This window comes from Squalius cephalus, assembly GCF_949319135.1.
Source record: "Squalius cephalus genome assembly, chromosome: 21".
In the NCBI taxonomy this organism is placed as follows: Eukaryota; Metazoa; Chordata; class Actinopteri; order Cypriniformes; family Leuciscidae; genus Squalius; species Squalius cephalus.
In genome coordinates, this window is record NC_137142.1 from 12933068 (window position 1) to 12945576 (window position 12509).

Below are 12509 nucleotides of genomic sequence, written 5' to 3' on the forward strand. Positions count from 1 at the left end.
AATGGTGTTGACTTATGAATTTGTATGAGGTTTGGCATGAGCATATTACAAACACCACATAGACATATAAACAACATTTAAAGCTTGCGGTTTCACCACAAGGGGGACTTTAAATAATTGAATGTTATAATCTACAGTGACGTATCAAACTGCTAACACGAATAATAGAAGATACACATATATACAATCCAGCTCTAAGATTTAAAGTGGGTGTTTGTCAGGGTGGACCATGATTAGATTCTCAGATCATCTGTTCTTAAAATTGCATTTGTGAGAGCGAATCTTTCAGATTTATCATTCTTGAGGCCCAGGGTTTGGTCCATCTTATCTACATGTATATTTCTGCTCACAGCTGTCAGTGAAAACAGTTTATCTAAACTCATGTTAGGCCTAATCAATTATTACATCAAGCCAAGAACAATCCCATCCTGTTGAGGATCATTGAACAAGTAATCCACTTTATAAATTCACATTAACACGTAGTCTATGATCATTCCTTCTTTCAGACTTCATAAGTGGGGAAAGAATGCTGGCTGAAGAAAGCCATCAGGCAAAAACGGATGCAAGAGCCCACCGGAAGATGCCAGGTGCACCGGGCCAGAATGAAAGATCACGTTCCCGGAGCTAAATGTAGGGTGGAGGGCAGATGTGGACCCACAGGTCGAGCTGATGTTGGGCAGAGAGTTTGTGCCGGGTTGCAGGGAACTCTCGGCACCAGGGTTCTGCTTCTTCCACTTGGTTCTTCGGTTCTGGAACCAAATCTTGACTTGGGTTTCAGTCAGGCTCAGGGACAGCGCGAGATTTAGTCGCTCGCATACGGATAAATAACGCGTGGCACGGAATTTGTTCTCCAAAGCCACCAGCTGTTCGTAGGTGAACGCAGTCCTGGCGCGCCGCGGCTTCGCACAGCTGTGATCTGAGCGACGCCGGCGCTGACGCGACACATCATCCAGCGCTGGAGTGATTCTCTCTTCACCTGCTTCATCCGGATCTTCACAAGGAGAAAAGCCCGATCTTAAGCTTCTCAGAGAGCTGGTTGAGTCCAAGTCAACATCGGGATCAGGAGGATGCAGTCGGACGCAGCTTTGATGGTCATCAGCTGATTGATCTCCTGCCAGTAAAAATCCATATGTCAAGTGTCTTTCTGGTAGGTTATGTTTTTAGTAAATGTATTAGCCAACATTTTAGTAAAACCGAAGAGGAACCCCAGTCAAGAGTGGAAATGAATTTATCTATTAGGCCTATTATTAGTAGCCTATTATCAATAACAAAACTATCACATTTGACCTTGCCTTATCTGAAAGTTTCAATCCGTTTTAAAATGTTAGGTTTAATTTAATTAAAGTGATAGTTCACCCAAAAATGAAAATCATCCCATAATGTAGGTTACCAACCCTCAAGCCAGTTGTACATGACTTTCTTCTTTCAGCCAAACACAATCAGAGTTATATTAAAAAATACCCTGGCTAAGTAATGGAAGTGAACAGTAACTGATATTTTTAAAACCAAAAAAGTGCATCCATCCATAATAAAAGTAAGCCATTAGACTCCAGCAGGTTCATAAAAGCCTTCTGAAGCAGTTTAAGAAAAACATTAATATTTTTAAGTTTCTAAAGTATGATCATTAGCTTCCGATTACGGCCGTACACGAGTCTAGTTCCGGCTGAAGAGCGACCTCTGACCCGACGTATGACGTAGGATGTAATAGCGTAAGCTTAGGTGAGATAGACCCCTCTTGCGGTTCAAACAAATAAGCTAACAAACTCAAGCTCCTCTTTACAAATTCTCACTTCAGACTTGCAATTCGTGACCGCTATTTGGCTTTGCTCTATCCTCTGTGTTTCCGGGTTCGTCAAAACGTCATGCGTCGTGTCAGAGGTCACTCTTACGCCGGAGCTTGATTCGCGTACGGCCGTTACCTGAAGCCTGTGATTATAGTTTATATAGTTATAAATATGGATATTTTTCTTACAAAAACACATTGCTTCGCTTCAGAAGGCCTTTATTAACCCCCTAGAGCCGTGTGGAGCACTTTTATCATGGAGAGATCCACTTTTTTGGGGCTTCAGTTACTATTCACTCCCGTTATAAAGCTTGGAAGAGCCAGGATATTTTTTAATATAACTCCAATTAAGTTTAGCTGAAAGAGGAAAGTCAAAAACACATGGCTTGAGGGTTAAATCATGGGATAATTTTCATTTTTGGGTGAACTAACCCTTTAAAGTCAGACAGAAAGACAGTGTTGATATGGTGGTCTGTTTGGTATTTTGGCTGGCATTAATGAGCTTTTATTTAAGAGTAAAATTATAAATCCGAGACGCTTTATACAGCGCCTGTATAGGTGAAAATGCATAGGCTATGGATACAATTATTAAGCTTTTTTATATTAATTATTGTTTTGAATTGGTCTAATAATAAGGAGAATTTCCAATTATCAGTAGGCTAAAGGGCCCTTTAAGTACAGACAAGAATTCAGATAGCCTAGAATTCAACTGATGTATAGCCTAATAGTAGCCTATAATTCTAATGCGGTCAAAAATGAACAGTTCAATAGGCCCTACAATAAAAAATAAAAATAACAGTAGATAAGAAATTACTTATCAAAATAAATCTTATGCATGTAATGAGCTGAAGAAAGTCTTGGGTAACTGGCAGCTATAAATGTGCTGACTATTAAACGAATGAATGAGGAGCGCTGTAGCTAAAAGTCCTGTAGAGGAATAGGGGGAGGCTGTACTGTGCGCTGATTTCCAGGAAAGACTGGCGTGGAATGGACCATAATCCCCCAACAATTTCTAAATCACAAATCGCCTCAAATGTCATGTTGCGGAAAGAAACCCTAGTTAAATCCAGCTCTGCCATCCAGCCATGACGCGCTAATGGAGTTTCATATTTGTCGGCAGATCAATAAATGTCATCTATTTAAAGGGAAGTTTTAATCGAACGATATTTGGGATCAGACATGGCAGGGGTTTGAAGTTTGGAGCCGCAAGCTGCTGGAGGGAGATATGCAGCATCCAGTAATGGGATATCGATCAAAGTGAGCGCAGGCATCCTCAATGGGACGATTTAAACAATTATCTGCCCTGACTGTCCCAATGGCAATCACTTACTCAGCTGCGGCTGCTTAAAGAAAACGCGGTCTTGGAAATGAGGGGATTCATGGTAAGGTCAAATTCTACAATGATAGGCAACATTACACAAAAGATGAGGAGATCTACAGTGAAAAACGTTATGTTTAACCGTTTTTACTAGCCTATATAGATGTGAAAACAATTCATACAAATCTAGGCGTAAGATTATAAGTAGGCTATATAATAATAAGATCAGAGCTCTATTAATTATTGCAATTATTTATTATTCAAAATAATAAGAATTTAGTGTTTGTTGTTTTTTCATTCACAATTAGCCTATATGGGATATTGCATCTCTAAGGTGACCCAAACGACAAGGTTGTGTATGTCTCAAAAATGTATTAGGCTTTTTAAACATGTAAGAATAGGCTATACATTATGTTTCAACAGCGTTTCAGAACAATGTTTTGGTAAAAGTTGGATTAAGTTAGCGAGAGTGCGCGAACACACGTCGCCAACGTCAGAAGTAACAGCTGCTCGATCTCTGCCTGTATCACGTAAGAATTATTTGTTACATAATTATAGTTACACATAAGTGTTTTGTTTAAAATGCGAGATGAAGCTCAATCAATTGCGGCCAAAAAAAGCATTTTTTATAAATCAAAAGTTAACCCGCTTTAAAGTCACCTAATAATTCTCATTCTGATTTTATTATAAATCGTAATTCATTCTCACCCATATTATTGCAGATGGAAAGCGATCCTTTCCCGGTCCTCTGTTCCTCCAAACTTCCAAATTCTGTATTTTCTGAAGATGATGTCCGCTCTTCCTCTGATACTGCTACTGTCCTTTTACTTGTAAACTTTTTGGGATCCAGTATGTCAATAATCGAAAAGGAAATCCGATGACCTGATGTTGTTTTCATCCCGGACTCCTGATATTCAAGCATTTTGCAGTTCCAGTAGTATTTCTGATCTCGTATTTGTGTATTCTCGTGCTAAGCAGGCAGCTCCTCGTCGGATCGCATGTCAGTGGATGAAGGTGTGCTCGAGCTCTTTAACAGGTCCATTAGAGGAGACGCGTGAACACGAGCGTTTAACGGGATCCCTTTCGATTGGCTGAGAGCATTCAGTACTTAAAACTGCGCTCATTTCAATCAATACAATATGGACAAGTTCCCAGGATGACAAGTGGCATAACTCAAGAAACTGTTGCATCTAAACAACTGTTCGTTTGCACTGTACGTTTACATACGAGAACATTTTTACACAGTATAATGTTCTTGGGTGAGCTGTAGCCTATAATACCAAAGTGTGATTTCTGTCGAAAATTATTCAAAAACTAGCAGTTTCAGTAACAAATGAGAAATATTATCATTGCATCCCTCAATTAAACAACCAATATTGCTGTGAAATATTTTTCTTCTGGCAAATAAATTATGTATTATATGGAGTCAGTGCAGTGTGTTGGCTTATTTCATGGAGTCAATAGCTAATAAGCCATTCAGTATCTATCTGCCAAAGCTTGTGATAGATCAATAAATGTGTGTCCGGCACTGATAAATGAGGCGCTACTGTTACTGCTAGTGATTTATACTTCTCTTATTCAGTTCCCCAAAATACATACATTAAAATAAAGCTGATTCCGTACAATATATAAAAGCCTGAGATATTTACAGGGGCCACACTTAAAGGGATCGTTTACATAAAAATGACAAGTCTGCCATCAAAAGACATTTTGAAAAAGGCTTAGTGTTTTTCTTGTTTTCCATTGAAAGTCAATGGAGTTAAATATTGTTTGGACCACATCATTGTTCAAAATATCTCCTTTTGTGTCCCACAGAAGAAGAAAATCATACAGGTTTTTTAAAGGTGAGTTAATGACAAAATTTTCCATTTTGGTTGTACTAACTCTTTCTAATTGCTTTAAAATATCCACCCAAATTTCATTTATTTCAAAGGAAGACGAAGATTAACTACACCGTGTGAATCTGAGGTGAACTAACTTCATACGTCCAAAAAAGGTAACAACAAAAATGCCAATATCCACAAGTTAGATATTCAAAAAAAAAATGTACGCAGCTTTAAATGTGCAAATACTCACTGTAGATCAAAAAGACAAGTAAATTTGCAGAAAACCACAAACACACATGCACCATATCTAAACCCTGTCCACACCTCAGATCACAGATGTGTATTCCTCTTTTATGAAACAGAGCGACTCCACCTCCCCTGCTGCCATTCAGTGCATTTCTGCTTTGCAGGCAGCCTGCAGTGTATATTTAGTGGTTGTAACATGGTCAAACTTCAGACGATCACTGTCCGAACAGGGACTGTTTGCTTGCATTAGCATGTCTAAGCCCGGTGGCTTGCACTGACCGAGCTCCATAAGAAAGGAGGCTGAAGTCTTTCCTGCAAGTTTACAACTTCCTCTCTGTAGGCCTGACACTGTGCACATCTGTTTACACAGGACCAAAGCACAAAAGTGTGGCCCAGGGGGCACAGCACAGACTCAGGTACTGGAGATAAAGAACACACACGAGGTAAGGTGGAGAGATTGAGGACAGCAGCTGCTGGGGACAAGAGGAAAACTATGGGTGCACTGTTTGGGGAGAGGAGCACACTTACGGGCAAACTTCCCCACTGTTCCAGCGTCCCCACCTCCTGACCAATAAACTCATCAGAGCACTGCGAAGGTCTGCTAAATGTCGAATCATTCATGTAGTCGCGTCTCGAGGTGGAGCTCTGTTTACGGATGGGCATGTACTCTTTGTTTGACTTTGTCTCTTTATCCTATCCAGAGTGCAGACGGACAATAGAATGGGAAACTGTTGAAATGTCACTCTTTTGAAGATTACAACTGCAGAGCACTAAAATCCTGTGGATTCGCCTCTTTAAATGGGGAAAAGAGACTTTAAAAATCTTACAAGGGGTGTAAAGAGTTTAATCTGTCTCTGAAAAGTGATGCTTGTTAGAGTGCTTTAAAGCAGCATTGCTTTGATTTTCCTAGAGCGTTCTGTTCAGGTACATTTCTAGTTAATTTATCCCGAACCACTTGCAGATTTTCCATTAAAAAAAGATATAATTTCAGCCTTAAATGTGCTATTTTGGTTTTGTAAATTATTATTTTTAGTAAATCTGAAATTAAAGTTGGCTGACGGTGATGGAGTCATCTTAATATTTGCATACATAATTGTGATTATTCTGATCATTGTTGCATATACTGAACTATTTATAGCTGCCTTTAACTATGTGTTGATTCTTGTGTAGTCATTTCATTCATACAGAACCAAAGCCTAAAACTTGATCTAATCTAAAATGTTATGAATTATTTTGCTGCCTCATGCTGCTGCCCGTTTCCTTCAGAAAATACAAATCATAGTCGACCAAAAATCATGTTTAAGAATACAGTAAAAGAGCACTAATTGCATGGAATTTAAAAGCATTACATTTACAGAATTGTTCAAATGTGTCTAAAAAAATAAATTGCACAATACTTGTTAAACAGTGCTCACAATCATCTTTAAGAAAGCCTTTGAATCCTATAAAACACATGAACAAAAAGGAACTGGAAGCCAATTACTGTGCATATGCAGCATATGTGTCAAAAACACAATGGACAGAAATCATTAGACCAACACTTTTGGGCATTACGTGAGAGCGATGTTTTAGGACGTCTAGGCGAACACAAGGTCGGTAGCACTGTTTGGTAATTGCACAAACGCTTCTACCTGTTCAGCAGCAGGCGTAATGAAGGCTTGCTGGCAGCGTCCGGGACGGGTGAGCGCGTCTGGCAGATGCTGACATACAGCAGATGTGGAAAGTGGCTGGGTGATTTGTTAAGGGCCTGGATCATAGCAAAAGAGGGCAATTACACCAGGGGACACTGTCACACATTCATGGACATTGGCCCCCTTTTTACAAACACACACACTTTCCCTGAGGTAAAGGTCAGTTCACTTAAACATGTACAGACTTTAAACATGTTTACATTACAGCTATCACACAACTGCCAAAAGACAGAAGAGACAACTACAGAGAATCCAGCCATAATATAAGAAGAATTTTCTTAAAATTGTAAAAAAAAAGAAAAAAAAAAGAAATGGAGAATGAAAAAAAGTTTGACACCGGTTCTGAATAGAATAGAGATTTGATTTCCAAACCCGGCCTGGTGGAAAAGAACATCCAATGACATTGGTTAAAAATGAAATTCCTTGAATAAATAAAACAGGTAATAATATACCTTGAATCTTAACCTAAGCTGAATTGAACTGGTCTCTGTTGTGAAAGAAACAAACAGAGGAAATAATTTTCTTAAAATTGTCAAGAAAAGTGGTGAATGGAAAAAAAGTTTGACACCGGTTCTGAATAGAATAGAATAGAATAGAATAGAATAGAATAGAATAGAATAGAATAGAATAGAATAGAATAGAATAGAAATTTGATTTAAATTTGACAAACCGGGCCAGGTGGAAAATTACATAAAATGGCATTGTTAAAAATAAAATCTTTAAATAAATAAAACAAATAAAATACCTTGAATCTTAAGCTGAATTGAATTGGTCTCTGTTTGTGAAAGAAACAAACGGAGAAAATTATTTTCTTAAAATTGTCAATAAAAACACAAGTGGTGTTTGAAAAAAGTGGTGAATGGAAAAAAAGTTTGACACCAGTGCTGAATAGAATAGAATAGAATAGAATAGATTAGATATTTGACTTCAAAAACAAGCCTGGATGAAAATGATATAATATGGCATTGTTTAAAACTAAATCTTTAAATAAATAAAACAAATAAAATACATTGAATCTTAACCTAAGCTGAATTGAATTGGTCTTTGTTTGTGAAGAAAGAAATGGAGAAAATCATTTTCTTAGAATTGTCAATAAAAAAACAATTTGTGTTCAGAAAAAGTGGTGGATGGGAAAAAAGTTTGACACCAGTGCTGAATAGAATAGAATAGAATAGGGAATAGAATAGAATAGAATAGAATAGAATAGAATAGAATAGAATAGAATAGAATAGAATATTTGACTTCAAAAACAAGCCTGGATGAAAATTATATAATATGGCATTGTTTAAAACTAAATCTTTAAATAAATAAAACAAATAAAATACCTTGAATCTTAACCTAAGCTGAATTGAATTGGTCTTTGTTTGTGAAGAAAGAAACGGAGAAAATAATCTTCTTAGAATTGTCAATAAAAACACAATTTGTGTTCAGAAAAAGTGGTGGATGGGAAAAAAGTTTGACACCAGTGCTGAATAGAATAGAATAGAATAGAATAGAATAGAATAGAATAGAATAGAATAGAATAGAATAGAATAGAATAGAATAGAGATTTGACTTCCAAACCAAGCTTGGTGGAAAATGACATAAAATGGCATTGTTTAAAAATAAAGTGTAAAAATAAAATTCCTTAAATAAATAAAACAATAAAAAACCTTGCATCTTAACCCAAGCTGAATTGAATTGGCATCTGTTTGTGAAAGAAACAAACAGAGAATAGAATTTTCTAAAAATTGTCAATAAAAACACAAGTTGTGTTTGGAAAAAGTGGTGAAAAGTTTGACACCGGTGATGAATAGAATAGAATAGAATAGAATAGAATAGAATAGAATAGAATAGAATAGAATAGAATAGAATAGAATAATAAAATAGAATTCATTGCCAAACAACTGCATTGAGACTGATGGAAAATAATATAAAATGATAAATAATTTGCAATATAAAATGCAAAAAAAAAAAAAAAAAATGGCCATCAAATACAATTATCTTCCTTAAAACGTAATTCCCTAATTATGAGATGGTGGGTAAGAGAAAATCTTATCCGAAAACCTGAATTTACCTCTGCCTTCCGCCATCTCTTTCATGGCCTTTCAATGTCAGTAGAAATGACAGGAATCTGCGAGCAGTGTATACTTCTATTGGCAGCTGTCACAGTGGAAATGCACACACATCTATGTTTTGTGTCAGGTGTTTAGAGATGCACACACTAAATGTATGCGGAGACGCCAGACTTCATTGGCTGAGATCGAGTATAACCCCAGATGCTACACAGAGAGACAGGATGCCTTCAGTACTGCAGCATACAGAGTCTTCAGTCAATGGACACTTGGGTTAGCGCGCTGCTAATGTAGAGCATAAAAGAAAGAATTACACACGGTTTAAGGTTATGGGCCGCAGTCGATGTGATGTTCTGTCACTCAGCGCTTGCATTGATTGCTCATTGTTCGCAGAAGGTCGCATCATAATTCATTAAATCTTAACGAGTCCCCCTGGAACCACCTGCACGCCGTTCCTCAATTGCCCCTTTAAATTACGAGCGACTCTCATGCTCGGCGAGCTCAAAAATGAAGATATATTCTCCATGTAAAGAAGAGAGCTATTAGTAACATTTAAACAGCCCTCTTTAAAGCCAGGGGAGGCTGACTTTATGAAGGGCAATTAGGTACTCACTATAATTGATAATTCATACTCATCACAATTAGGCAGTATAAATAGGGTGTCTGGGATTAATGGTTATGGCTGTTCGGAGAGCGAGAGACACTGGGCAGACCTGGCCAGGCATGGCTGATGGAGTGGAAGGAGGCAGAACTGAATTCATCTCTATTTGTGGAGGAAACAGATTGTGTTTGTCCCTTCAACACACTCCCGAATCATCCAACGGTTCCCTCACCTTCAGATTGATTTGTTGGTAATGCATTTTAAAAATGCCTGCATTGCAGCTTAATGGGCAAGCACTGTTTCTCGAGACATGGGACGATACGCGTCCCACAATCTTATCTGCAATTATGAGAAAATAAAGGCAACATTTTCATTTTGATATTAATCAGAAGTGATAACTAGCATTTTGTAAATGTACCTTTTTTTTTTTATCTCATTATTATTACTCACTATCCATAAAACCAGCTGTCCTCGAACATAACTAAATAGATACTTCATATAGATTAAAATATATTAGTAAAGATTTGTAAAAAATCAGCCTCCTGAAATCAAAATTTACGTTTTTTAGTTTTTAGTATGAATATGTTAGCCTTAAGGTTATGAATGTGTTCCAAAACAATGACAAAAATTCGCTTTTAGGAGATATAAGCATTCAAAACCGCTAAAATGGATCACAGATTTTTATGACATCACGCGGACTTCAGCTTCTCATCACATCTTCTGTCCAATTGTTCTCTAGAATCTAAAGCTCAGCCCCCTATGCTATAAATACCACATGACCAAAGCGACCGTTGACACGTCACGGAGCAATATGGGTTGGAGATGTGTGTTCGGTTGCTCAAACGCTCGAGTTTAACTCCATTTTCCAACTGAACGTTGGTTAAGAATGAAATGGCCAGAATTTATTCACACCTCTACTATTGAATCCAACGTCAGCGCTCGGATTCACTTCCATGGTGCTGTCAAGTACGACTTGCAGTCAGTGAGGAAAACTAAATGCTATTGGCTATTTGAAAAGGGGGAGGAGCCATTCAACATGTCCCGTAAAACATGTTCTACATTCTTCTACTTGACTTTATATTATTTGTATTCCGTTTTACCTTGTTTGATTTATTTATTTTTGATTTGTCCTTATGTATTTTGCTGCCTTCAAGTCACACTTTGAGTTTTATCCTGTTTAAATAAAGGTTACTTGTGTCCCGAGTCCTGTTTGTAAGGTTTCACAGCTGCCCTTACCATTTCCCAAGACTTTCCAAAATTTATGAAAATATTTATAAAATCTGTTACAAATTCCGTCTTCAGCCAGAGGGTCCGATATATGAATTAAAATATAAGGAGGTTGCATCAAACCATAAATGAATATATCCCTAATTTTTCAGTTCTTTTGCATGTTTTGTCCCAGTACTCAAGCATCATTTAATTTCAGTTGCCGTTAAATACCCATCATGGATAATGTATGTATGATCATAATTATGCTGTGTTTAGACACTCCGGCTGAGGTGAAGGTCCTTCATAGCTTTGCTCTCTGTTGACACCAGCATAATTGCTATACTGAGCTCTAGATCAGGCAGTCCTTACTAATCAATAAAGTCTTCACCAGCCATTTCCCCCAGTGATTCTGCTCTCATTTCTCCTCTAATTGTTCTTTTTCACCCAGGAAGGTCTACGGCTGTGCCACAAGCGAAAGGTGTGCGAACGTGTGCATGTTTCTTGTTTACTGTAAAATGTAACCTTAAAACAACACTGCAGATGATCATTTGTTCTCCTCTTGACCTTGCGCTCATATGTTTCAAACATTTATATTTTTGGTCTGTGCGTGGCTACAAGAATGTAGCGTAGTATATGCTAATCCATTTAGTAAATTTTGGTAGACATTTTAAATACAAATTCCTATAATTGAAAGGAATCTCTAATTATGATGAGATATTTCTCTGATAAAATGTCCCAAATATGACTCTAAGATCCAAGACATACATCTAAGACATAATAAAATAAATATTAATTATAGCACTAACACCTCCTTTATGCACACGCAACAGTATAAAGTTATGTGTATTTAGGTGTTTACCAAAAAATAGGAATAGACTTTTGTCCTCTGTAGTGGACATTATATTTTAGTGAAGTTCTCTGACATCATACATGTCACAGTTTTAAGTGTGGATGTCCTGTAAAGAGCACATTCAGGGCTTTCCAGAGTTTCACAATCACAACTGACTCTCCTTGGACTTTAAAAATGACTGACATTACTTTAGTGATCAAATGTAACACTCTTATGGAAATATGATAATATTTTGTAATTATCACTTAAATCAAAATTTTTGAATGGTTTGTCATAAATGAAGACCAGGAAAATGTTATGGGGTTTCCAATCAAAATATGACTTTCTGTTACGAAACAAAACATCGATTTCTTACATGTACACTGTAGAGGACATCAGGACTTAAATCATGTTTATCAGGCATTTTGGGAGACACAACAATTGAATAGAGATAGAAATTTCAATATTCCTATGAAATATTAGATATTATTATGAAAATCTTGCCAATTACTACTCCCATTATTATTTTTTTCATTACATGTTGCCCCAAGAACACATTAATATGCAAATTAGATAGATACATTGTATAAAATGGGAAAACCCGCTTATGGCTATTTTACTTGCATAAAGCAAAATGGTATATCAAATCATTCTGTTATATATTTCATAGTTGAGAATCATCTTTTTACAAAGTTTGGTAGGCCTATATAAAATCCAGAAACCTAAAAATTGATTGGTGGTTTAAAACAGAGGACATAGCATAACATATGCATAAAATATGAATAAAATATCATTTTTAGTTCTTTTCTCATGTGGGGGGGGGGGGGGGGGGGGGGTCTCAGGAGGATATAAAATCGAAAAAGAACATCCATTGAGGTAAAATATCACCTAAACCAATTTATGACATCAAGATATCCTAATTTCTAGACTGCCTAATTGTTGAGAAATAAAG

At 36.9% G+C, this 12509-nt stretch overlaps 1 protein-coding gene across 1 annotated transcript; it reads right to left on the reverse strand.

The window, feature by feature from the left end:
* Positions 1-509: 509 nt before the first annotated feature.
* On the reverse strand, positions 510-4131 carry nkx1.2la (NK1 transcription factor related 2-like,a; the record flags this gene model as incomplete). Its single annotated transcript, XM_079856342.1, has 2 exons — positions 3810-4131; positions 510-1111 (listed from the first exon to the last, which is right to left on the reverse strand). Exons 1-2 carry the CDS (start codon positions 4021-4023, stop codon positions 510-512), a joined length of 816 nt encoding a protein of 271 aa, XP_079712468.1. The 5' UTR covers positions 4024-4131.
* Positions 4132-12509: the final 8378 nt, after the last annotated feature.